A 27,441-nucleotide genomic window follows, 5' to 3' on the forward strand; every position below is an offset into this window, starting at 1 on the left:
TCATAAACCTAAATGGGAAGGAAGAGTGTTAAAAGTAAGTTATTTAAAAGGTCTGTTTAGAAAAGAGTACAAAATTAATGTGTACAGGATACACCCAAAGTTCGCCATCAAGTGGCCATTCCAGAGCACTGCATCTCACAGAACATAACAGTGGTCATTTACTCAATTCTGCAGGGAAACTGGGTAGTTTTTACATATCCCATCACACTCTCCATGAAAGAGACAGACATCATTGTATACAAGATAAACTTTATTGATCCCAGGGGGAAATATACAGATGAGAGCAGGGTTAGGGTTAGGAGTCACAGCACAGAGTCAACCAGCATCCAGCACCTGTAGAGTAACTGGGGCTGAGGGTCTTGTCCACCAAAGAGTAATGAGTACTCTGCCATCCATGGGATTCAAACCCATGACCCCCCCAGATACAGGCTCGGACCTCTAACATCCCGAATTACACACCACCCCTCATGCGTTTCAGTAGGTTAAGGTCATTGTACCGTTTTGAATGTTTGCCGTTACCAAGATATATAAGCAAAGCATCTATGTTCCACTCCCGTATGTCTGCCCAGAGCTCCAGTGTAGAGACACTCACCTCTACACTACCCCTATGGTCAGTGCCAACAATTATGTTATATTGTTAAATTTGAGTTATGTCGTCAGTATTCTGTGTGCTTTACTCCTGATTAAAAGAGTTGAATAGGAACACAACTTTGATCCTAAAATAGAAACAAGAGATCCTTAAAAAATTATTTTTAAGTATATAACTGAAACAATTTTAATAAATTAAAAATTACAGGGAACATATATACAAATATGATACATTTACAGGTTATAGAGGAGTGCAGAAAAAACTCTTTGGCCGCTGAGGTTAGACCTGACCCGACATAATGATCGCAGCTCTGATCCAAGCTGCTATGCCTCTCTGATGGAGACCCGTCATGCTCGCGGCACCTTTCTGCGGTGGGAAGGACCCGTCTCTCATCATCACATGGGCGTGCTGGAGGCGGGAACGGGAGTCAGAGGGATTTATGCCTGGCATGGTGCCTGGAGGCCACCAGGGATTGGACGAACAGCTCCTCTCAGTCTCTGCTGGGCCAATCACTCACGCTCTTTCAATGCAGCGCACGCACAAGGGCGCTAAGCCCTTCCACGGCAACAAACACCGATGCAAACTGAGCCCAAGCTCCTGCTGTACATTCAGGCACAAAAATAGTACCAACACGCTCTCTTACACACACACACACACACACACACACACACACACACACACACACACACACACACACACACACACACACACACACACACACACACACACACACACACACACACACACACACACACACACAGTGCAGACACCAGCTGCGTGGCTCAGCCAGGTCACTTGCAAAGTGCTTCCAGGGTATCTAGCATGGTCTTGATGTCACGGATCTGCTTGGCCAGCTGGTGGATGGGCTGCATGGACCGGTCGAGCTCTTCGCAGCGTGCCATCAGAGTATACATGCCCTAAACACACACAAACATGCATCAACACCACCATGCTAACACAGCCCGGCTTTGTGTACACTCTCATCCAGAGGCTTAAGGCAGAAGGAAAAACAAGCGAGCAGAAATAAATAAATAAAAATACCAACATAAGAGGGCAAATAAACACTCCAGTAATAGATACAGTACCGAAAAACTTTTAGGGTCCAAGGTTATCTGGCTGCCCCAGTCTCCCTGGGTGTGCGTACAGGTTACTAGAACTAATTATATCTGTCCTCACACAGAGACACAACAGACTGGCTTAAGCACAAAGAAACTCTTTGCTTTTTTCCCCCCATCCACAAAATGCTGATGGCCGAATCTTAGGGAAACTTCTTTCTATACGGCTCAGAAGAGCAGAAGAGTCCCCTCACCTTTATACTCATGTCCACAGACTCTCCAACGCTGTCTACAGAGTCCCTGTAGGTCTGGATGTAGCCCACGCTCAGTGCAGTCATCTGTGGGTACACAGAAGTGGGGTGACGGCAGGGAGCCAGTGTGTGTGTAGGTACACACAGCATGTTTTTACAAAGAAGTTTTCCACAGTGCGCTCTGGAGTGATTCATGGAGGCCCAGGAGGAATTACACAAAAACCAAAACAAACACATCAACACTGGAGCAAAAGGCCGGGACTGAGCAGTACTCCAAGAAATGGGGATAAAATTATTAATGTAGATGGTATTTTTAGTGTGAATGAGAGCAGCTAGGGCAGAGTGATTATGATTCAGTGATCCAGCTGTAGGGGGCAGGGAAGCTGCACGCCCTCAGAAAAACTACAGCCTTTTGATAAAGGCTGATGGAGAAAACTGTGTTAAACAGAATTCGATTGGTCATATGATGCATGAGGGAGGGGCCATGGGGAAAATGAAGGCAGATGTGAGCACGGGTGATGGCAAACTGGCAGACTCACGTTCTGGACGGTTCCACTGAGTCCACGCATCATTAAGTCTAAGCTCTGGGCCACTGCCTGCGTTTGCCTCTGCAGGTCCAGCAGTACGTTTGGGTCGATGGGTGGGATGTCTGGGGGAGGTCGCAGGCAGCTACGAGACGGTGCGGCATGCTCGGATGGAGCCTGGTTCTGCACTGCACAGTGTGCTAATGAAAACAGAGTTAACATACTGTATTATTACACCATCGAGGTGAATCCCAGCAGGGGTCCCTAAAGTAAGAATTACTCCAGCAGAAACATACGGGCATATGGAAGAATGAATTGGGGGGGGTGGAGTTGCACTAAAGCAGGGGCGGGCAATCTTATCCAGAAAGGACCGATGTGTGTGCGGGTTTTCGCTGCAACTCCCTAATTAGATTACTGATTAGAGGAGTGATTGGCTGAAGAGTCCTCACACCTGGGTTTGAACAGCTGACCTAAAGGTTATCCCAAAAATGTGCATACACACCGGCCCTTTGCGGATAAGATTGCCCACCCCTGCACTAAGATGTTTTCGGTAAGAAGGACCTCAAACAGCGGAGAGGGGCATTCCATACACCAGAGGGGAAAAAAAAATCAAACCTACACACTTCCTATTTCTCTAGTACAGTGTTCCCCAGTCCAGTCCTCAGGGACCCGCAGCCAGTCCATATTTTTGCTCCCTCCGAGCTCCTTGCCAAACATTCCACATTTCTGCAGCAAAAACACGGACTGTCAATTGTATCCCCAAGGACCGGACTGGGAAACACTGCTCTAGTATACAAGCTATGTTTCCTGAATTGTTTTGCTGGCCTTTGTTTCCTATCATATTCCAACATAACAAACTGCTTGGACATGGTCCAGCCCAAATGCCCACTCACAGTCAGAGTCCGGCTCAAGTCTGTGGCTCATCTTGATCTTGTGCTCCAGATTACTGGCGATGAAATGTGTCAGGTCCCCGTCATGGCTGACGGTGCCCTCCAGCTCCAGGGCGCTGGAGATGGTGGCCCTGCGCCCCTCAGGATGCCCACCCCTGCCGCACGGCTCGCCGTAAGCTCTGCTGATCTCGTCCAAGCTCTTGCTGTCCTGCATGCCGCGTGCAACCCTCTCCTGCTCTGGGCCGGGCCTCACATGCACCTGCGCCATCACGTGTGTGGGTCTGGGGGCCTCCTGGTTCTGGGGGGACGTGGGGTCACCCTCCTGCCCCTTTGGGCATGTGTGAGAGGGCAGCTGAGTTTTTCCCTTTGGTGCAGTGACCACAGTGGTGGCTGCAGGGTGCTAGGGACACACAGTCGCAAGCATTATCAATATGTACACATAAATGCACACACACCAACCCATTTTTAACATAACTGTATATTTCACAGCAAAAACTATGCTAAGATTCCAGATTCAGCCACATCACGATCTTCCAGTCTCCTCCCTGCCACTTACCTCGTCCCCTGCTTCTCCACTCAGCACCTCCTCCTGAAGGCAGGCCTCGTGGTCATCAGCTGCAGCATGCAGTGTTCCTGCAGGGGGGTCGGCCTCGTGCATTTCTGCAGAGGTGATGTGTGGTGCGTTTCCCTGATGTACCATTTCGGCAGGCTCAACAACAGTACACATGTACACAGCCACTGTCTCCACTTGTGCATCTCTACAGGCTTCGAGCCTGCTCTCACAGTCCACTGTGTCACTGGGGGAACCTGCCATCGTTCCTGGTGCCAAGCTAGTTGCCCTCTCATGCTTTGGGGGCTCCAGCTCAGGGCTGCTCTCCTCATCACTGGAGCTCAGCGACCCTGATAAGCCCAGCCCGTTGGGGGCTGCCAGCACCTCCGCTCCAGTCCCAGAAGAGAAGCTCATTGTACTCCTTTTTCTAAAACTAAATCTCCCTCCTTATCCACATCCTCTCACGGCCTGCAACACACCGTCAACTTCCTCCAGCTCCCTCGAGCGTAGTTTTCAGTTTTACTAAGCACAGCACACTTATTTTTTTCCTTTCATTGAAAACAGGAACTAAACCAGTTAAGATACTATTTTTTAGTTCGAATTCTGCTATCCACGAAAGTCAGGACCCATTACTGTCTGACCCATTCCCCATCGATTTAGTTTAACGGAATTCTACTGCGAACTAATGACTAATAAGTAGCCAACAGACTAACTACATTTATGTTTTGATAAATCAATACACAGTTGACAGGGCCTCTACATACGCAAAGTTTCCCAATGCAACATTATCCGACAAAAGAACAGCGAAACATGGTTAAGTCGCTAAAAGAGCTAAAGTATTTTATATACTTGCAGCACGGTCAGGTAGCTGGAGAAACTTATTAAGACATTTTATAGAGCATTTTACCCAAGTAGAAAGGACTTCTGCAGCTTCCCCGGCCAGGAGTCCCACCTCTTCAAGCTTCCCCGGGGGAACATTAGACGCCGCGACATTAGTTCCACCTATTCCATCCTTTAATATGTTTCTAATCAAACACGAATTTCAAAGGCAGAATTTTTTAAACGATAGGTTTTAAAGGTTATAAATTTAAATAAACTAAATCACTACTATAACTAGAAGGAATGTTAAGCGATATGGCAAATTACGATAACGTTTACTGCTACTAAAATAATTATTGTCATTATTAATATTATTACAATACAAAAATAACACCGAAACAAATATATAATTTATAACGTGATTATTGATATTTCACAAGTATTAATAATTAGAATATTTATATTAATGATAATTTTGTATTTTTTTTTAGCTTTGCAGTTTGCAAGATCAATTTAGTAAGTTCTTTCTGTTAGACGAATCGCTTCCAGTGGGACATCTGAAATATGGCTGGCGGCTCGACTCATTCTTAATTCTGTGAAAAGTAAACCAGTATCATGGTGTTAAACAGGCTGAGCAATAATACAATAATAGTTACTCTATAGCTGTAGGATCTTTCCATTACTGGCCTGACCTCAATACTATGGATGCAAATACGGCATATGAATCTGCCCTCCTAATCCACGGTCACAAAGGGGCGGCACTTTTTGTCAGTCTTGAGGTAGAAGAAATATATCAACATTTTATCCGAAGACTTTGGAAATAAAATCATAGTGAAAAACTGTAGTCATTGTGAAACAAAATACACAATACTGTTTATTAGATGCATGTACTGTCAAACAGCTTCATGACTAATGAAGTCCATATCAAATAGATGATTAGACCTAAAAATAGCAGTTTGCTCTTCTGGGTGCTAGGCTCGGGTTCCAGTTCTTTCAGCAAAGATGATGTACCTACAACGCGGGCCAGCTCTGCTTACAGCCACACACACACACACACACACACACACACACATGTAGGGTAAACATATCCTTATGGGGACCGCTCATTCATTTCAATGGGAAAAATGCTAACGCTAACTATGACAACCTTAACCCCTACCCTGCTCTAACCATAACCATAAGTAACCTAACAAAATATAAGAGTTTTTGCATTTTTAGTTTTTTCATAGCAGTCACCGATTTTTATAAAATAGAGTTTTCCCTTATGGGGACCAGGAAACCGGTCCCCATAAGGGGAAAAAAAATGGATATTTGTCACGTTATGGGGACATTATGTCCCCATAAGGATAGGTAAACCCGCTCACACACACACACACACACACACACACACACCACGGGCATACTAAATATAAACACAAGTAGCCCTAGGATGCTGATTAAAGCAGCCATACGCTGACAATGTCCATCCTTCTTTCTGTCACCTGCATATGTTTAAGAAAACTCTCTGCACACAGACGTTGTCCTTGACATCACAATGAACACTTCATTTAATGAAGTTAAAAAAAAAATCACATATCTTATTTCTGTTCTATACCTTTATCTCCCAAATGAGTTGCAACAAAATTTCAAACAACAAAAGAAAAAATGGCTCCACTCTCAAGACAAGTTGTTGATCATTTGGTTTGTGTTCCAGACTGAAAGCATCCAAACGCTACTTAAAATACAGACTCTGTGGGTTAGAATGTGCCCGCGATCGGAAGGTCTCCGATTGAAATCCTGTGGCCAGCAAAGTGCCCCAGGGGTGCTGGTCGATAGCCGACCCTGCAATGAGACCCCAAAAAAACTTTCTCTCACCTGTATGTGTGTGCCTGTGCCAGAACAAACCTGAGAACCGGGATTGGCAGGAGGGGTTGGGAAAGGTAAAGGCTGTTGATTGGGGGTGGGGGTTTGATGAGCCAACAGGTGGGCAAATTGTCTGTGGCCACACCCCTGGAGATACCAGGCTAATAGGCTAATCTGTCTAAGCATCTTTGGGTGATTATTTTTTGGGAGGAATGGGGGGAGGGAGGCAACGACACCAGCATGGAAAGCAAGAGAGGATGAGTGAAAACACAATATTCCTCACAAATCTGAATAATGTAGCACAATTCCATTCAACTAGCCATCAGCATGTAGGACAGAGCTGTCGTAACACATTTGGAAATGTTGAATAGACTGGTGGGAGGCAAAGGATGAAACAGACTGTTTCTGAAATGTACACAATGGTAGGTTGTCTTGGAAACATGTAAAAGGCTAAGCAAAAGTAACATTATCGTTGTTTTTCACAATCCGTAAGATTGTTAACATAATACTCGCTGTATGTCAGCATACGTGTGGCGCTGAACCCTGACATACCAATGTGAATAACACAGATTTCTACCTTGACAGCTCCAGCAAACTCCAACATAGATACCCAAAGCTCCCTTTAGTCCCAAATCACACAGTCTTCCCTAAATCCTCACTATGCAGTCATTTGCCGAGAATCATCAGTAAATCCTCCAATTCATACAGACAAAAACAACTCACTGCCGGTCAACTGCTGTACACAATTCATTGCAGAGTATAAGCTTCTCAGTGTGCAAATTATTCTTACGGTGAATTTTTTTTATTACTCCTTCAGTGACGATTTATAACGTCAGTTTTTTTTCAAAATTAGCTTACTTTCAATACATTTACTTTCATCTAGGTTCAGTTTGACGAAATGAGAACAATTTCTAGCCAATTCAGGGTTCAATCTCCGACCTGGATTCAGCCCCTGATTATCACTGAATGCTTTCCATATAAATATATCTTTACTTTACGAATGAGAATTTGTATATTGGTTCAGTAAGGGCAACATGGCGGCTAGGTGTGAAGCATGATTTCCTGACACTGTGTGTTTGGAGTGTGCATGTTCTCCCCGTGTCATCTGATTGCCTCCTGTAGTCCAAACACACGCAGTAGGCTAATTGGTGTCTCTCCTGCGATGGCCCAGTATCACCTCCAGGGGATACCCCTGCCTTGTGCCCTATGCTGCCTGGAATAGGCTGCTTGCAACATTAACCAGGATGAGCAATTAGCAGATGGAAAGATATTTGCTAAGTTACTGGACATAATAGGGTTGACAAAGGATCACACATAAAAGCTGAACAGAAAACGAGATTCATACATTCTTATATTAAGATAAATAAATGCAAGATTTAGTGTCTTTTCTCCACAGCTCTCATGCTGTTTGAAGAGTCTGTCAGGAACACACCAGTGATTCAAAGACAGTACATGGTTGGTCCTTCAAACATATCCCATGATTCTTTGCTTCATTGGCATGACCAGTCAAAGAGACAGCTTCTGCTGTTGTGCTGTAACGCACGGCTGCTTTTCTGAGTCACTCGCATTGTGCCTCCACAATATTTGGGTGACAGTTTTGCCCCTGTTCTCCTCTGAATGCACCTTGCCAGTCGCTACAGCGCCAACTGGCACGGCCCGTCGTCCTCCTGGGGGAAGCTGCATAATAATGTGCCCATAATAAATATTTTTTGAAGAAGTGCATTTGTGTCTCTAAAGAGAGAATGTAGCTGTTTTCCACTCTGGGTCTGTGCGTTAGACTCTAAGACAAAGGGAGCGTTGGGGGGTGTGTGGGCAGCTGTCCCTAGATGCTGCGGGGGGATCGTGGACCAGGGGTGTGAGCTCTGCTGCGGCTCTTCCTCCCTCCCCCTCTGCCTCCTCCTTTGCCCTGGTTCCTTTTCTTCTGGCCTCCACCCCCGCCCTTGCCGCCGCCTCCTCGTTTGTGACCCCCGTGGTCACCGTAGGTGTTCCCGGCTAGCTGAGCGCAGCGCTGCCCGAGCGTTAGGGCTTCCTGGAAGGGCAGCTGGACGGAGGCTGGGCTCAGGACGCTCAGTTTGACGGTGACGGCGGTCCAGTGGAAGCCATGTTCCTCCAGCTGGCAGTGGTAGGTGCCCGAGTGGGCCGACTCTGCCCGCCGGATCAGGACTCCCCGCTCGATCACCACCAGCTGCTCCCCAGACGCCACCTATAAAAGAAATGACACAGGTGAGCCTTACTGCCTGACCCTGGCCATGCGTTTAACAAGACAGCGTGCAATCTATTGGAACCGATTAGTGTTTCTCAGTCCAGACCTTGGGGGCACCTAGACAGTCTACAGTTTTGCTCTCTCCCAGCTTGCAGCCTATCAGGTGCACAGCACACATGATACCGGAGGGAGTGAAAATGTGGACTGTCCCAGAGGACTGGGTTGAGAAACACTGTGGTAGAGGAACTGAACACCCACGAAAAGTGCACATTCTCCTCCCTAACTTCTCCATTCTGAAAAATCAAATTGTAAGTAGGAGTTAAAAAGAGGCACTGAATTCACAGTGGGTGGGATTAACTTCACTGTCAACCACTGGCCCATTTCACTCACAGGAAGTAACCAATGGGAAGTGGGCAGTGCACTGTAATCCTGCCCCCTGTGGAATTCTCGCATTGCTTTGGGACACTGTCGCTCACAGAAAGGGTTAGCATCCGGCAGGTGAGTGGGTAGCACCCTATGTGTACACACCTGGCTCAGCTCGTGGCTGTTGCCTCCAGCCTCTTTGTACCAGGTCACAGTTGCGTGCTGAGACTTGGGCAGGCACTCCAGATAAGTGCCGTTTCCCTTGGCGACCACCATCTGCCTCTCCTCTGTCTCCACCTGGAGTCCCGCTGTAAGCACATGCGTGGGATGCGTTAGAAGTGACAGACACTCCCAGCGTGGGAAAATGCCAGGGCCAGCGGGCTCCTGAGTCCCTGTCGGGAAAACCGGCCCAAGACCGATGGAAGCCCTCATACCACCAGATTATGTAGCTTTACATAAACACCGTGTGGAGCCTCAACACACAAAAAGAGAATCACACATCATGAGAAAACAGTGTTAAGGGAGATTTTACGCAGTTTAGGATTCTGAATTGCTGCGGTACTTCTAAATCCACTCTGTCGACTCCACTCTTACTCAGTCCACTCTGATTCCAATCTACTAGTAGCTTCTAATGAAAGAAATATGGTCACCAGACTGACCTCCTTGTCTGACGCACTCGGTCAGCGGATCGCCAGCATCGCCCACCTGTCGGGTGTTTCTCCTGCGTTGGAGAGAAACATACATTAACCGAAATCAGTCAGAACCGGGCTTGACATATGAGCATGGGGTTCTATGTGTACCGCGTGTGTGCATGTGTATGTGTGTATGTGTGAGTTACCTGCGTGACACTGGCATGTACGGACTGCAGGCGTGCCCGTCCCAGGTACAGTACGGGTCCCTGGCGAGGCAGCACTCGGCACAGGCCTGGCCGTAGAGCTCGCACTGGAACAGAGCCAGCTGCGCCAATCCCTCCGCAGAGCCCACGAAGAGCCATTGCTGCAGTGAACACACACACACACACACACACACACACACACACACACGCACACGCACACACAAATTAAAATTCTTTAATACACTGCAAATTACTTATATTAGTCAGAATCACATAAAATCCCAGAAAACAAATTTGCCCAACATACAATATCATATAATAATGTTACTAATCCCAATGTATTACAACAATATTATTACTTAATTTAATGGTAACGCAGTCATTTCATAATCTGATGAAAATGACTGGAGCGCTGTTTCGACGTTGCTGCCTATGCCGTTGGTGAAATTTGATCTGTAGCCGCATCATAACTGAAACTCCATCGATAAATTATGTCATGACCTTCGGCAGAGCGTCAAAGATGAGGCGTTACGTTACGAGGCTGGCAGGCAGCATTAATAAAAGGCCAAACCGACGCTGGCGTGCTGGAATCCGTGAATAATGTATGCTCTGACATGTTTCGTCCCTTTTGTGTTGCCATGGTGACGAGCTAGGGAACAATACCCCGGGTATCTGTGTTTTGTGACATGTAGTGGACGTGGATGAGAGGAGGGGACCGGGGCATCTTAAACTCTCACCTGTGTCTTGGACAGGGTCATAGCAGTGATGGGTGATCTACCCTGTGGATGCAGAAAAGGGAGGTGGTCTGAGATCAGTCGAGGCATTTGGGAGGGGAGACAGCTATGGATGTCTACCTGCTGGGATGGAGCACTACTGGGTGTTTCCATGGAGATTTGCTGTCTTGCTGAGGTAGAGCCCACCCCCCTCACAGACAAACGGCATCTAACACCTCATCTAACAGTTGTCTGTAAACACAAATGTTGTTTGCTTTGTGCTTATATAATCTGAGCACTAACATTGTCATTGAATGTGTTCTGTGTTTCCCAAAAATACCATATAATCATGCAGATTCTCCTGCACTTCTGGAGACAGAGCAGCAGATTACTCTGGGACCAAGCTGTGAGTGTGGGAGGTACCAACAGATTCAAGGTATGTTTTGATCAGAAAAAGACTGATTCTTCTGCAGAACTTACCATTTTTCTAAAGTGATTTCGTTTAGTGTGGGCATAGAGGCACAAGGTGATGTACAGATGATGTACAGATGATGTACAGATGGTGTAAAGATGGTGTAGAAATTCAGTGTCACATGGTATAAAGATGGCGTACCTTAAAGACCTGCAGCTGCTCCAGGGTCACCTCTTGGACTCCTTGTTCTCGGGGAAGGTGAATGGACTTCAACACCTCACCTGAGTCTGTGGGAGAAGATCGAACATCATGCATACCGAGCAGACACAGACGTGCATGTGCACACATGCATGCAGCTTAACTGCAGAATAACACACATGCATGCATAGACACGCAAGAGGCCATGGTGCTGATCACCAACCCGTGCCGACGAATAGAACGTTGTACTGAGCGTCCACCGCCTCAACGCGGTCCACCAGCAGCCGGGTAAGCTTGTAGGGCACGCCAACCCGTACCAGTAGGGGGCGCCCTCCCAGGGGGTACACCTCCTCCAGCATGAGCGGGTGGGTGCGGCTGAAGAAAATGACATCGTCGGGGTACTCGCGGGTGGAGACGTGGTTGCCATACGTGCTGCTGGGACACTGACAAGGCGAGGAACACGAGATTAATGGCGGTGCTCCCGTTCTTCACGTACACCATCCTACCCGCACTAAGCCGCACTCAGCACCAGGCAGATCAGCACTGTATCTTCTGCATCACAAGTTAGCATAGGGGCAGGGAGCGGTCACAACGTGGAAGGCCGGGCAATGGGGGTACTTACAGTGCCGGGACGGGGGAAAGGCACCTTGCCCGTGAACTCCGCCCACTTGAACTGTGGCCCCTCCTTGTGGGAGAAGCGACCCTTGAAGGCCCGGATGATGTCCTGCATCTGGTACACGCACACCGCTGAGCCATTCAGCACGTTGCTGTGGAGAGGATGGGCAGTGACTCACCCTCTGCGTTTCACCTTGAGACTCTTGAGGCCCCCTTTGTTAATGCGCATGTGTGGCTCAGCGGGTTAGGATGCTGTGCTTATGATCGGAAGGGTGCTGGGTCAGATCCCAAAGCTGCTAGAGTGATTTCATCATTGGGCCCCTAAGCGAAGCCCCCCCCCCCCCCCCCCCCCCCCAGTTGTTCCAGGGATTATCTAACCATGCTTTAATTGTTTGTCACTTAGGCTATACACGTCTGGTAAATAAAAATTGTATATTGTTGTAAATTGTTGTTTTCGTCTTATTCTGAACCTGCTGCTCCTTACTAATACATTTGAAAATCAAGAAAGTATGATTTTGTTTTTACTTTACACTGCCCTTGCTGTGATTGCTCTGAATTCTGTCCTAATTAAGACGGTCTCTTAAACGGATAAGTAATATCTAATCCTCGCACGGCCAGATGAGTACCCCCAGGGCTCCGATTGCTGCCCTAAATGAAGTCTGGTTCCTTTTCAGATGAATGTGGAGGGCGGTATTTCTGTCCCTTATAGCAGCCGAGGCGTCTGCAGTCATCAAAGTTGTGGGGTGTGATAAACTTGCCCCCACACCCCCTCCCCCCCCAAGCTACTAGCACTGTTCAGACTGCAACCATGTGATCGCTGCTTCAGGGATTAGCAGACTCTTAATCTATACCGTCCCTGGATCACCGCAGGCTCATTAACGACACATGGGGCCTCTCGCTCGACATGCCATCCTGGCAGATAGCGTTCCGGTGAGGGGGCCGCACACGCAGACGGCGTGTACCGACACACACACTCACACAACGGTATGTTCAGTGAAAACACACACGCAGGACTCACACGCAGTATATGTGTCCCAGTGCACACACACACACTCACACTGAGCACTGAACCCACAAGCTGTGATCACACACAGACACTGCGCTACACGCAGGAGACACACCCAAAAACCGCATAATGCAAAGCATGTCTACACTAATGCTGATAGATCCCGATCGTTATGATGTGGACGGGAGGCTGAAATGGCGTCGCATTACAGGGCGCATGAAGTATGAGTCTGCTCTGTGCAGACAGAGAACATGACAGCATGTATATTACAGGACCAGGAAGATGCCCTAATACCCAGTGATTTACACGCCTCACAGATGTCCCTCTTTATGTACTAGAAGATTTATCAAAGCAAGGTGGTCCTTTGTCAAATAAGATGCAGGGTTGCCAGCTCTCATGCATCTGGCTTTCAGACTCTCACGCTCATTCAAGAAATCTTACAACAAATCTATATTATTCCATTAAAAACCTAAAATTAGCTATATAAAGGGCATTGGCGTAGTTTGCAAACCCTACAGACTATTTACAAGGTAATAAAACTGTCACAGACATGTAAATGTGTGTACAGACTTGTCTTAAATCGAAAATCTCACTCTAGCCAGCTGACCAAAGTTGGCAACCCTGAGATGTATCACTATATAGTCATGAGTCAATTTCTTCAGTGAAAATAACCAGGCTCTTTTAAGAGGGTGGGGTCGCTCAGCTGTGCTAGTGATCAGAAGGTTGCCGGGTTAAACCCAGTGGTTGACAGAGTGACTTCACCACTAGACCCTTAACCAGAATTGCTCCAGGGACTGACTGTCCCTGTCTTCTTAATTATATGTGGCTTTAGATTCTCCTCTTTTATCTAAATGCTAACGTGTCTGACAGGAGTGTCACTAGAGATTTATGAAAAGGGGGGCTAAGCTTTAACAAGGGGGGTCTGATTTTAATGAAAATGAATGAGAGCACACTATATAAACTCATTAGTGCAGATTTATTTGAAGGGGCAAAAGAATATTTTGGGGGGGACCAAAGCCCAGGAAGAAAAGCCCTGATGGCTCTTTTGAGAAAATGTTCATGCGCACAGAAGAAGCGATGAGAATTAAAAGCGATGGCTCACCTGCTTGTGGTGAAAAGCCCATAGATGAGAGGGTCAGTCTTGTCCTTCCCATGCAGGAGGAAGATGTCCTCTGCAAGATATAAAACAATCAACTCTCATTGTGGGCATGTGTGTTTCTATCTGCTTGTCTGGGCTACATGTGTGTGACCATATTCTGCCCAAGATGCCAGATCTGATTTGCAGGAGATTTATGTAAGCGGACGTGCTGCCAAGCCGGGGGCAGGTGGCTCAGCACGTGGCTGTGTGAGGAAGATCCAGCCATCGGCTGAAGCAGCCCGTTTTGTCAGAAGCAGAAAGTTACTGGGAGTCACTGGGGTTCATTCAGGCGACAGGGAGCCACACAGTGAAACGCAGACGGCAGTCCTCCAAAGCTCCAGTTTGGGAGATGGTGATGTTGGAGGAAAGTCCTCCCACTTCAGTGCTGAAGCCCGGGTCGCGGCTCCAGGTCGCGGTACGTTTGTGTGGGACGTGCTGAACCGCAGGTTGTTGTGCTGCGGCGGACAATGGAGCGGAACTGCCTTCTCACATTCCTCTCGTTCTTGTCCGTTCAGGTGGCCACGATGGAATCTGTCCCTGCTGGCAAAGGGGCGATGCGGCAAGGGGGGGGGGGGCTATCTAATCTAATCTCCACTGGTTGAGTCTCTTGGACCGCTGCCGCCACTGTTCCTGCTCCCGTACCTCCCCAGCAGGCCACCAGCTCTCTCCTGCACCCCCCGCAAACGTACCCCCCACTTCTACACCACATATATTTTTTTTCGCCTTTTTCTCTTGACCTTTGCTCTACTCCAGACTGCGCTGTATCTCTCCCTGCATAAAAGGATGTCTTCCCCACTAGGTGAGATATGTTTGTCTTACCCGCATCACACCCCCTCCTGCCTTCAGCCCTCATACTGCATATCATCCTGCCCCCCCCCACCCCAAGTCTAATCCCCAAGGGCCTGACCCTGATCCCCCCCCAACCCCCCGCATCTGGAGTGGGGTGATCTACGGTCTGGAATGAGGGTAATGTCTGAGCTGGCAATCAACCACACGGACCACGGCTCCTGAAAACACCCCAGCATCCGGAAAACGTTCTGAAAAATGCCCCTAAAAGTTTGAAAACCATGTGGTGTCCCAGCACTGTGGCCTGAAACCCCAGTCTCAACATGACAGTCTGAACCCTCTGAGTCAACGCCGTCGTCTGGTCCGATGTTGATCTAGTAGCTTTCAAGATTGTGGGTTGCCCTTCTAGGTCTTTACGATAAATGTACAAAGTGTTTTGTTCACCCATCCACAAAGCTGCAAGTATTTTCTTACACGTTTACATTACGATCGAGATACTGGTCAAATGAATGAATGAGCGAGTGGTCACACCACTCTGCCCGTGTATTCACCACTCCGCACTACCCACATTGGATGATGGGACACGCTGTTTTTACGGCCCACGGAGCACGACATAAATACATGGCTCCGAATTCCTTCAGAGATGGCATCTCTCTAGATTAATCATCCCTGCAAAGTTGTGAAATCCACGTCTTTTCCCCTGTGGTCACCCCAGTGTTCCTCCCGCATTAGCAGCATCCAGAGGAACGGGAGATGTTTATGCAACAGCACTAGACCATCCCCAAATAATCAGGATTCCCAGTTCCCCATTCTCCTCTGATCCTTCAATTCATGCTACATTCCTCCTCCGACCAATAGGGGGCTCTCTTCGATAGACCCTCACTACTTCCAGCACCAATGGAAGTCCGTGACTGACGTGCCCTGACGGTATACTCCATACCTGATTTGTGGGAGATGTTCCTGGTGTTTGCCGTATGTGTATCTGGGGAGTCATGTTTACACTATCTGCCCTCACTGTTTACACAGACGGGAACGGGGCCGCGCCGTACGCAGCCGGCCTGCGATTCCATCGCAATCACACAGACGAGGCCCGTAACAAGTGTCAACAGGGTGCTCACAAACAAACATACACAAGCGCACGTTTGTTGGATGGTAGCTTGTACTGTTGTGGATAACGGTCAGGATAAACAAGACAGGCCTCTCCAGCAGAAGATCTGAGCAGTATATAACTTTCTTTTATCTTTAAAACTTCGTGAAACGTGTAAAACTACCCTAAAGTTTGGGCATGCGGTTATCGTGCGGCCATGTGATCAAGCCTGTGTACGTTAAGAGCATGCTCAGTCTGTGGCACGATGCAGGTCTGGCACTCACGTAGCTGGTCGAAGTACGTGTGAATGCCATCGTCCCCTGGGATGGAGCACACCATGCGGGTCTTGAGGAAGGTGCTCCACTTGTTCACAAGGCTGCGCTGACCGCCAATGTCATTCTATAGGAAAGAAGATGTCCTCCTATTACACATGTGCTTCACGCTCCACGCCTTGTGATGGACTAGTATCCCGTTCAGGGGGTCCCCTGGCTTGTGCCCTGTTCTACCTGGGATGGACTAGATAAGCAGTAGAAAATGGAAGATGGGATGGATGAATGTTTGGATGAAGGAAAGTTGGTTTCGCAGTGTCTCTCAACTCGGTTTCCATTTATCAGTAAAACTATGCTAATATACTGTGATCTTTTTAAAAGCTTTTACATATATTGTGATGTGAAGTAAAAGTGAAGTAAAATCTGTTGTAAATACTGTAGTAGATTATTTCTTGACCTCATCCTTGGGATACCCTTGACAGTCCACATTTCTGCTCCCTCCCAGCTCCCAGTGCACCAGGTATTCGGTATGATTAGCTGTGAGGTGGGAGGGAGCAAAAACGTGGACTGTCTGGGGGTGCCTCAGGCCTGGGTTGAAGAATGGAGGTGAGGACAGGGGTCTAGCTATGGAAGAAATGGCGGCTGGGGAGGGCTGAGGGGTACCTTGCAAACTCGTGCCACTCTGGAGTAGATCACCCTCCCAGGAGCTCCTTCGGCCTCCTGGGCGCACTCAGTGAAGAACAGGTAGACCTTGTCGTCCTCTGGGTTGTCGCTCTCCGGCACGGTGGCTACTTTCACAAACTGGGCATCTGGAGGGGAGGTGACGGGCAGGTCAGGGAGCTCTGAGGGTTGAGGTAGATGCCGTCTGGATTACCCAAGGGACGGCTCCTCACCCTGAAGCCAGGTGGTGTCGTACTGCTCGGTGCGGATCACGTGACGGCTGCCCAAGGTGCGGAAAAAGGCGGAGTCCCGGCTCATGAAATCTGAGGTGATACCGGCGTACAGCTCCGCATCTGCGGGACGGGGCAGAGAGGGGCCGGGTGTAGTCTACAGCGTTTACATCCAACCGTAACTCATGCTGCATAGATGTCTTGGATGACAATAACTCAGATGTTCCCTGGGTAGATGGCTTGGGTGACAGTGACTCAGATGTCCCCTGCAAACACACCTGCATACACACACACACGTACATACCTATAATGGCTGATGCGGTTCTCTGATGTGGATCATAAGGACACTTCCCTTTCCCGCACTCCGTCTGCTCTGAGGTCACCTCTCCCTCACCCTGTCGGGTAGATCCAGCCAGTTACCACTTGTAGCCATACACTCCTCAAGAAATCTTGAAAAAGTTTTGACAAGGTCCCGTTCACAACCTTATCTATGCTCTGCCTGGGTCATGTTACTGCTCAGCAGTTTCTGTCTGAGACTGAAGAAGTCGAGTGCTTTGAACTTGTCTTTGTGAGACGGCCTTCAAAGGCCAGCCATCACTCTGCAAGGCTTCCCTTCGCTGACATACTAAAAAATTAACGAATATATCAGAGCCCTGACAGCTCAGTAACTTCAATTTGAATGCCGAAATCATGAGAGATGTCGTGATCATCTGTGCGTCCTTTATACTATTCTTGCCGCTCACATTCCTACTTCCCCAGTGACTTATTTATCCTCACCGTGTTCCGGAAAGAAAAATAGCAAGAGGCACACAAGGTTTAAATTTAATACACATATATGACAGATCAGATTTTGCGGGTTACAGTGAACCAGATTTACTGCCAAGGAGTGAAGGAATGAAATTGAGGGAAACATTTGGTTAAATAATTCACACGATTGATTTCCTGTAACATTGAGGTGTTCTCTTAATTGGTACCTAATTGATTTGTTGGATGCAGATTGTGTTGTATCAGAATATGATTCTAGGACACTCACGCTTCTGATTTGCTCTCTCCTGCTCTCAGTTGCAGAGTAGTACCCAAAATAAGCACACTGACATTTTACTCAACCCGGGTGTGTGTCTGTGTGTGTGTGTATGTGCGTGCCTTTGCTATCTACAGGAGACGTTCCCCAATCTATGTCACCATGCCCCTTCTGATAAGTACAGTGACTGTAGACTGTGATCTCCATTATAAATTATCTAAAAAATTTTGATAAGCAGGACCAGATGTGCCAAGATGTACCATGTGAAATGCTTGCAGAATAAAGCTTACTTGGATTCTGAAACATTTTTGTGTCTTTGCGCTATTTTGGTGCGTGAGGGAGCATTGCTGTCAGAGATGGAAACTGACCGAACCTTTGAGTGTGGTGGAAGTATGTTGATGTTTCGTCTGAAAGACTCTCACCCCACTCTAAGTTCTCTGTCACCACAGCTCGTCTCTCACCCCGTCTGCCTCCAGTCTCTGCCTTAATTTCTTTCCTAACAGTCTTTCTGTCCTGGTTGCTTCTTTGAGGAACCTCATTCCTGAGCCACAATCTCTCCCCTTCTCGCGTTCTCTCCTTAAACTGGGTTAATGGCAGTGATGCCTCACCAGGGATTCACATTAATGGGAATTTTCCCCAATTTCTCAAAGCGGACCAACATTTGACCAGCAGGAAGTATAATCTGTGACAGCTTTCCTTGTTCAAAGTTCCTCGTTCCCTAACTCCCAGTCCATCAATCTGAAGACTCTGGAAAGCATATCTGCTCCAGACGAAGCCTGCTGGTACAAGGGCTCCGTTTGAGCTGACATACTACGCTATTCTGTGCACAATCATGATGCACTCCAGCAAGCGTATTCTCAAATCCATTTCTATCTAATCTTCATCATGCGTTTCAGCTCAGTCAGCTCTCTATCCTAATATACCATGCTAGTCTATCCAAACATGCTTTTTCTCAACATATGTTTCTTTTTCTTCTAAAAGAGACATTGATATGTGAGTGTGCTTTTTTTTTTGTGAGTGTGCTGTTTTCATTTTGCCAACTTTTCGACAGAGGATTTGTGGAGGAGCCACAGCTAAATGAATCGACAGGGCTTCAGCCTCTGAGGCTTTGAGAGGTAGAATCAGGAAAAGATTAGCTGGCTTTTTCATCTATCTAATTTCAAGAATATGTGTCACCTTTTCCACTGTAAAACAAGTCAGCGTGTTGGCCCCTACACAGTGTTTAATGTTACCCGGCAGCAAATTAGATGAATACAAGGGCGGCAAATTAAATTAAGGCGAGACTCGGACTGTACCTTGAGGAACACCTCTGTGGGGATAAAAGCACATCGCGGGTTGAAGGCCCCCGTGCCGCAGACATACAGGTGGGTGTGATTATAGGGTTGTAGCACACGTAGGAAGTTTGCACACTCCAGCTGTCAAAGAGAGACTTTCGCTGTTAGAGATATGACATGCTGGAATATTCCTGCTGTCGGAGAGAGGCGTCCAGCACAATCCCAGCATCAGAGAGCAGTGGACTCAACAGTGGACAGAGTGCATGATGCTGCTAATAAAAATTCTCTGTGATTTATTATTAATCAAGCAATGTGATCGTAGATCACGGCCAGTGTGAGTGGGGGAAAATCATCAAGGATCGCAGTCGCCCATGTGCCAGAGGCTGTTCAAACTGCTAGCATCGCGGAGGTGATTTGGCAGTATGCGGACCCAAGTCTGCACCGCCTCAGAAGTTTGGAGCCTCAGGCCGCTGCCTTTGTTGCCTATAGCAGTGTCCCCTAACCTGATCCTCGGTGCTCCCTCCCAGCTCCCTGCCAGACAGCCCTCATTTCTACTGGGACCCTGAGGTCCGTGAGGTCCCTGGGGAGAGGGATGGGAAACACCGGCCTATCGGATTGACGGGCCTTGGGGCCCAAACCAGCAGGCTCTGGGACTAGCTCTTCCACCAGACCATCAGAATGCTATGAACTCTGGCCAGTAAACACATTGACTGCCTATTTCTGTACAATGGCCCATTATACTTATTATATTCATTTTTCTCTAAAGCTGCATACTATTTATTATTAGTGTGATGCATATTTACTGATCTTGATGCTACTGTTGTGAGACTTTCACACAAACGTTTCACTTGTCTGCATTCTACCAAGTGTCAAGTGATGTGACAAATAAAGTGATGTGACAAATAAAGTGATGTGATTTCAGTACCGCTAATAAAGAACAGGAGTGAAGATACTAAAATAGCCTGGGAGGTACCAGATCGTTAGAGCGTCATTAACGAAGAGCCTGACAACACAGCCAATGTGAGCGAGCAACTCACCGCAGAATCCTTCCCGGCCATCAGACATTCCTGAATCCGATCCGAACTGGCAGGCCAGCGCAGCTGAAATGAGAAGGAAGACAGTCGAGCTCTGTCAGGGGTGGATAGGTACGGGATCCGCAGGTTTCTGGCCCGGTTACCACCCTCCACATCAGGTGTTACTTCTTGGCTGAAACGCCATGACCCCGATTCTCTGCGCTAATGTGTCCATTAATTTGTGTTCTCCTTCTCCCCACGTTAACGAATATGTCGGGAACGAAGACAGAGGAAGGGCCCCCTGAGAAAATGACAGACGGGACCGTCTGACTCCCCAGGAAAAAGCCATCTGTCACAGCCTGAGGGACCCGCCAAATGAATCAAATTCCCACATAATAAACGACATGCTTAACTCATAATTCATTTTACCTCGGATTATTAGTATCGGTGGCAAAAGTGTAGCTGCATTTTCATTACTGAATATAATTTGTGGCCCGCTAGTGCATGGCATAATTTCTACTGCAGTGCCTTATAATGCTCATTACAATTGTAAATTTACATTATTAACTACCTCTGGTGAAGTATGGTCGATTTTAGATGAAAAACATGCAAAATTAAAACCCCTGGCAGAAGGAGATCTAATTTAGAGAAAGCCGGGAGAAGAGAGAGGTAAAGAAACGAGGAGAAAATGAAAGATGGAGGAGCGCTTGATGTGGGCAGCTGATGGAAACGCTTAGATGGCAGGAATCCTGGGTGGCGGTTAGAAGGGCGTAATTAAAGGGTAGCTGCAGTAATTAGGCTGCTGGGCGTGGGGGGGTGTCCCCACAAGGAGGCCTGCAGTGTTCCACATCCTATTTCTGTACCTTCTGAGTGTGCGTGCTTGGGTGTGCATGTCCATGTGCACCTGTGAGTGTGCGTGTGTCGGCCAGGAAGTATCTGTTATTATATTTGTTTATACTCTTCCCTGGAGATATTGGCCAGCCTGTAACCACTCATTACTACAGAGGGCTTTTAGATGAAGGTATGAAAATAAGGAATAAAGTGTAAAAGTAAAGATGTAACCATGTACAGCGGGTGAGTTCTGGTCCTGAGGGAGGGTCTTCCTACCGCATTCCTTTATGTCCAAATACAGCTCATGCTAAATCAACCTGGTCCATCTCCCAGCTGTCCTGCTCTTCCAGTTATCCAGAGGTGGATAATTCAGGTTCAGAAAGTAAAAATCCATTGTTTCCAATCAGCTGAGTACTCTGTGACTGTGACTCTTTATACTCAACTCGTTGGTTGAAACAAAATCTTGGTGTGGATTTTTACTTTCTGGACCTGAACTATCCATCTCTGCAGTTATCGATTGCCATGTTTGGTTCTTCATCTTGGTTCTTCACCTGTCACCATTTTACATCCTAAATTCCTGTTATTTTTTCACATGAAGCCGGTTTCCTCACATAATAGTTCACCTTGCATCAAAACCACATACCATAAATATAACAGCACAAACAATTTCATGCTATTCATTAGCTGGACCACAGTTACTGGTTGTGCTGGCCCTGTTACTCTCCCTCTCATACCCCAAAAGTACTAAATCATTGTAGCTTTGATGTACATTAAATTTTATAGCGATTCCATCACGTAAACCTGTTTTTTTCTGTCTGTGTTTTAACAAATGTTTAGCTTGTGCTGTACATCTGTCAGTTATTCTATACTGTATCTAATTTGCGCTGTATCAGTGTCAGATGGGTGTGTGCAAACGTGTGGGTGGATCAGTATGAAAAGCACTCTTCTCCAAGTGCCTTATGGCGCTCATTGAAGCTCATGAAGGAAAAAGAAGAGAGAGACTAATGGCACAAACACTGAGGGCGTGTGTGGTAGTAATCATCTTTCTCATGTTGGCATGGGTATTGTGTATTGAGGGACTCATTTCCCATTCCCATTCAAACATCCATTGTGAATGCACCCTACAATGAGAGCATTCAGTTTCATTGATAATAGGTTTGCAGTGGATGATTCAATGTTAAATGTCCTCATCTGGTCAGCAGAATTACACAGATTCTGTTTGTGACAGTTTCCTGTATCCCAGCTGAGGTTTGCTGATTTTTTGTCTCTGTTTCAGTTTTTACACTGAATCTGTGCCAAAAGAATGATTCTGGTTTTATTCCAGAGTAATTCTTTAGATTCTCTTAATCTGTTCCAGTAGAGTACTACTGGTTCTCTGCATCTTCCCCTAGTACAGCATTGTCACCAGCTCAGTAGTTATAGTGTTCCTCTGTTTCACAATGTCACATTTCACAATGATTTGGTTCTTTCCCAGATATTACATGGTCCTCTCCTAAACATGCAAGAGTTTAATTTAGAATCTGTTTTTCCATGTTACTGAGGTGCCAATATTGGGCCGTAACCCCAATGCAGACGTGACTCTAGGTGCTCACCATGCGGGGGCTTTGTGTGATGTCCTCCAAGCTTGTGGCCAACAGACGGTCCTTCATGGCCACGTAAAGCTGTTGTTGATCTTCGTCCGGAAGCAGGGAGTACAGATCCCCAGCCAGCAAGGGCAGCGTGAGCAGGCGGCCATTTTTCACCAGCTCTGCGAGAAAACAAACATGTTTGCTCAAATTAAATCAGTGTTTCCTTCCAATTTATATGTCTGGTGAGAAAAAGATAAGGGAAAAGCAATGTGAGGAAGACCTTCAATCATGCATTGAATGAACAAGGGAAAAATTAGACTCCTATCTAGAGCAGTGCTCATACCCAGGGTGGCAACAAATGTGAACCTGGCAACAGAATCTGACAGTGAGAAACACAACCAACACTAATCACTTTAAACAGCTTTCTACATTAATAAGGGACCAACATAAGTGTTACTATCACCCACCGGTACATGGTGTAAGTCTGTGAAAGCAATGGACAATCCGACATTTTAATACATCACAATTTGAAAAGATAACAAAATTAAAGCACAGCATTAAACAAAATCTTTACATTAATTATAATTATTGAGCAAACACTTTTGACATGCGAGTGAGGGCCAGGAAGCAGGGCCAGCCAGTATCGGAGACATTTGGTGTTAAGGGCTTGATGGTGATCTAATGCCGCTCACCACGGGATTTGAACCCGTGAGCTTCCGATGAAAAGTGCAGAGCGCTACCTCAAAGAGCCACACGCCCACCCCGTAAACCAAATCGAAAATGAGACATAAAATTTGCTTTGGAGCATAAATAACTGTTTATGGTAGACATAAATAACCAATGATGACCTTAAAACAAAAAAAGAGATATCAGCCATTGAGAGCTATGTAGATGTAAAAATTGTATCAACACGAATTGTAGAGAATTAAGGCGACATAGAAAATGAGCTTCACCGGAGTTGAATGAACATTATAAAATGCATGTAATAATATAATCCTTATTATTAAACTATAATGCTGGACATTAAAAGCTAATAAAATCTTGTGGAATGCCATCCATTTAAAAGCAAAAACACTGGATTTATGAGATACTAACTAATCACAAATTTATCAAAATACAATTAAAGTAAATCTCTACAGGAGACGCCCTTTCTTTGAAGAAAAATGGCCGGCTTTCCAAAACACTACTGAAATCCTACCAAAATATGGTGCATAATTGGCGATGTAACTAAATATCTCAAGAGCAAACATGTGGTCTAACATGGTCGATGAAAGCAATTCATCATGAGCGACTGCTGTAAATATTCAGTCTATCACTGCACACTGACTGCTGCTCTCGCATCTGGAACTGGTACATTACAGAAGGTCTTTAAAATGAATTCAAGTCGAGCGTCTCCTAAATCATCAAATAGCTATCACTGTGTACCCTGCACCACCCAGATGATGAAACTGAACCAGAAGCATCTTTACTGCTGCCTTTGAATGACGAAAGGGAGGAACCAGAGACAATTATCGCATCTGATTCAAACAGTAACAAGGCACCTAAGCAACGCCTTGAAGGTGCCCTCAGCCTGAAGCGAGCCGACGACACAATAACACACACAAACGTTACGCGTGGCTTTGTTCAAAGACATGCAGACAAATTACAAAAGAAAAACACACTCGTCCCACTCCTGCAGGTCCCACTCTGCCTTCCCAAGGACTTTTGGCAAGGGTCCGACACTGAGCCCTCGCTCCCTTGTGTGCCCCCCCCCGGCTTACCCTTACGTGCCCTCCCTACCCACCTGGCCCTGAGTGGGCCGGGGTGACAAAAAGAATATTTTTAGCCTTCCTGCAGAGTCCAGCCATTATTAGATTACCAGAGTCACAAGTTGCCACTGATGGGTCTATCCGTGATTAGAGAAAATGTGCAAGCTGTGATACAGCTCAGAACATTCCAGAATCAGGAGACAATGGACCTTTGGAGTAAAACACTCGTACCACACATATGTCTATGTTATTTCATCAAGAAGACATTATATAGTCTATGACCAGACGTGTCGTTAGAGATTATGGGCCCCGTGAAAGCATATCATATTGGCCCCCAACCCAGAGCAATCATATTAGGTTCCATTTTTTAGCAGCTCTGTGGCTTAGGGGGTCATAGAATCGTCCTAACTGTCCCCCCCCCCCCTTTATGGCACCCCTGTCTAGGACTAAAAATGATACATTAGAGCGCATACCATACATGAAATAAACAGAAGTATACAGACTTTTCCCAAAGATCATTCACATAATACATAATTTTGATTGATCGGACATGCTCTCTTTAGACCGGGCAGTTGGCCCGGTGTGAATATAAACGCATATCATTGCGGACTGCATTCGTCTTAGCGTGACGGTACCCCCCAGGGCCGCCCTGCCACCCCGCCGCTTGCAGCTTTTAAACTCCAACCAGACGAATAAAACAACCTGTTGCCATGGAACAGAGATTCACCCAGTACAGCTGGCTTGTTGCCAGGGGAGACCGAATGGCCAGAGAGAACTGGTTCATTGCCAGGAGGAACCGGATAGGCAGGTAAGGGTTTCGTCGCTATCAGAAATAGCAGCCTTAACAATTCGCGCTCCTCAAGTCAGACACGTCGCGGGGACGGCCAAGCAAGCAGCAGCGCCCGCTCATTGACTTCAGGGAAACTTTGGACAGATGTAACACCAGTTCCTTTTTGCAATTTCACACACTTCTACACACTGGCATTCACACCTATTCTTCCCACCACACACACGCGCGCTCAAAAAAGAAGCACATATTGGCCATCTCCCATTGCTGCCTAAGAGGGTTCCTACACTCTTAAGACTGAATTAGAGGCTTCAATTGCTTTTATTTGTTTTTAAACTGCAGAAAGGCCTTCTGCCAGTATATATATCTGACATACTTATTCAATGGCTGCCAACAGGAGCACCCAGATCTGCCAGTAAGGCTATATTCCCAGGAGAACGAATTATATAAATAAAAAGACCCCTTTGTTTTGTCTACTTTCATTTTGAATCTTCCCACCACTTGCCAAAATCTTCCAGAAAATTATGCTCTGAATTACACTTCAAAAAAATGTATGTTGGATTTAATGCGCAAGGTGATGCATGCATAGTTTTGTCTTAGATTTTATTGACCTGCTGCGTGTTCCTTGTAAAGAACATGTTTTGACGTGAGTGAATAATTATATCCTGAATTGGGAGCGCTTAGTATTGGGAAAAGAACATAAAAGCAGTTGCACACAGGAAGTTAGTTATGATTTAATTGCTGCTCAAGGTAAGTGGTCTTTGCAGTATAAACTGCCTGTATCATTCATTGCAGACTTGCTACTTTATAATTCAACACAGCCCTCACTGCGGCGTAAGACAATAGCTGCGAAAGTGCAACGCTCCCAGCACACGTTGGTGTAACCAAACACCCTACTTCCAGCCCTCTCCTCTAGAAGCACCCCTGGGGGGTATTACAGCACCCCCCCCCAAGATAAAGGGGGGAGAAAGTATAGTGGTGTGATGGAGCACGGCTTCTCCTGGAGGGACAGATGAGAAGACAGGGTATGGTGGGACAGAGAGGAGATGGACAGACACAGACAGCAGGGAGGATGAAAGGACGAGGGAGGCAGGAGAGCCCCAGACCGACGTTACCTGAGTGGCTGAACTGCAGGCGTGGTTGAGAGGGTCTCCAGGGCCCTGTCAGCCCCCTGCCCAGATAGGACAGGAGCAGCACAGGACCTAGCATCCACATGGCTCCAGTGAGTAGTGAATAGAGCAGAGACACCTTCTTCTCTTACAAGCACACCCCCTCCTGCTGTGGGAGAGTCAGTCCCCGCTGAGTCTCTACACGGTGATGCCTCTTTACCTCACCGCCGTTCTCCTGTGGACTCCGACCGGAGGCAGCGTGCGCTCTGAGACGGCTGGCTGTCGCATGCGGGAGAAATCCCAAATTACAGGCCACGCCCCATACATGTGCGCACACCCTCATCCCCATCTCTCGCTTTCTCTGTCTTTCTCTCTCTCTCTCTCTCTCCCTCTCATGAAATGCTCCTACTAGCCACAGAAGCTCAACAAACCTGGCAACTCCCAGCAGTGTAAAAAAAATATATATATTACTGTAAAAACAGAACCTGTAAGCTAGAGTACTTCATCTTAATTCTCATCACTCTGTCTCCTTCACTTATCTATATTCTATACAACCCCCCCCCCCAACCACACATACACACTTTGCGGTCATTGCCATTATTACTATGTAACATCAAGTGTGCTTATAATTCACTTTATTTCTTTGTGTCTAATATTCTGCATCCATTAAACCAGCCAGTGCTGTCAGTTATGAATGAACTGATCACTGCTCTCTATCCGGAGACCTGTACCGCAAGCTGACTGATAAAGGGAAGCTGCCCTCTGGTGACCAGTTGAGGTAAGTACCTCTTTAGGGCTGCTACCAAAAGCCTTTGTGATTTCAGAAATCTGGCTATATATATATATATATATATATATATATATATATATATAGAGAGAGAGAGAGAGAGAGAGAGAGAGAGAGTGAGAGAGAGAGTGAGATTACTCTTTCTGTTTAACTTTGAAATTAATGTTTATAAATATATATTTCTGATGTTTTTCTTTCAAGATTAGAAAACTGAACAAGCTTGATCCAGACATGGTAAACGGCTATCACCAGAGCTTATTGTAAACGC

General features: G+C 46.7%; 2 protein-coding genes across 3 annotated transcripts; both read right to left on the minus strand.

The window, feature by feature from the left end:
* Nucleotides 1-232: 232 nt before the first annotated feature.
* On the minus strand, nucleotides 233-4,842 carry borcs6 (BLOC-1 related complex subunit 6). 2 transcript variants are annotated; one of them, XM_023835315.2, is made up of 6 exons: nucleotides 4,767-4,842; nucleotides 3,866-3,969; nucleotides 3,313-3,709; nucleotides 2,435-2,619; nucleotides 1,899-1,982; nucleotides 233-1,506 (listed from the first exon to the last, which is right to left on the minus strand). In XM_023835315.2, exons 2-6 carry the CDS (start codon nucleotides 3,965-3,967, stop codon nucleotides 1,381-1,383), a joined length of 894 nt encoding a protein of 297 aa, XP_023691083.1. In that variant the 5' UTR covers nucleotides 3,968-3,969; nucleotides 4,767-4,842; the 3' UTR covers nucleotides 233-1,380. The 2 variants fall into 2 exon arrangements, with proteins under 2 accessions (XP_023691083.1, XP_023691082.1); XM_023835314.2 differs by having other exon boundaries at nucleotides 3,866-4,327.
* A 681-nt stretch (nucleotides 4,843-5,523) lies between these two features.
* On the minus strand, nucleotides 5,524-26,673 carry sema3h (sema domain, immunoglobulin domain (Ig), short basic domain, secreted, (semaphorin) 3H). Its single transcript, XM_023835296.2, has 17 exons — nucleotides 26,393-26,673; nucleotides 22,767-22,921; nucleotides 20,368-20,430; nucleotides 19,352-19,471; nucleotides 17,340-17,430; nucleotides 17,039-17,158; nucleotides 16,809-16,954; nucleotides 16,161-16,275; nucleotides 13,968-14,037; nucleotides 11,867-12,011; nucleotides 11,468-11,687; nucleotides 11,248-11,333; nucleotides 10,659-10,700; nucleotides 9,925-10,082; nucleotides 9,746-9,807; nucleotides 9,252-9,394; nucleotides 5,524-8,723 (listed from the first exon to the last, which is right to left on the minus strand). The coding sequence occupies exons 1-17, from the start codon at nucleotides 26,490-26,492 to the stop codon at nucleotides 8,343-8,345; spliced, it is 2,217 nt and encodes a 738-aa protein (XP_023691064.1). The 5' UTR covers nucleotides 26,493-26,673; the 3' UTR covers nucleotides 5,524-8,342.
* Nucleotides 26,674-27,441: the final 768 nt, after the last annotated feature.

Source organism: Paramormyrops kingsleyae, chromosome 6, assembly GCF_048594095.1.
Source record: "Paramormyrops kingsleyae isolate MSU_618 chromosome 6, PKINGS_0.4, whole genome shotgun sequence".
In the NCBI taxonomy this organism is placed as follows: domain Eukaryota; kingdom Metazoa; phylum Chordata; class Actinopteri; order Osteoglossiformes; family Mormyridae; genus Paramormyrops; species Paramormyrops kingsleyae.

Bases quoted from the DNA above. Each gene is read 5' to 3' on its own strand.
- borcs6 (XM_023835314.2), bottom strand. From the start codon at position 4,273: ATGAGCTTCTCTTCTGGGACTGGAGCGGAGGTGCTGGCAGCCCCCAAC. The intron at 2,620-3,312 runs GTGAGTGGGCAT...TGTTTTCATTAG, and splicing joins ACTTGAGCCGGACTCTGACT to CACACTGTGCAGTGCAGAAC. The intron at 1,507-1,898 runs GTGAGGGGACTC...GTGTGTGTTTAG, and splicing joins CTGTGGACATGAGTATAAAG to GGCATGTATACTCTGATGGC.
- sema3h (XM_023835296.2), bottom strand. From the start codon at position 26,492: ATGTGGATGCTAGGTCCTGTGCTGCTCCTGTCCTATCTGGGCAGGGGG. The intron at 20,431-22,766 runs GTGAGCACCTAG...TTCTCATTTCAG, and splicing joins TCACACAAAGCCCCCGCATG to CTGCGCTGGCCTGCCAGTTC. The intron at 10,083-10,658 runs GTGAGAGTTTAA...TGTTCACTGCAG, and splicing joins TGACCCTGTCCAAGACACAG to CAATGGCTCTTCGTGGGCTC.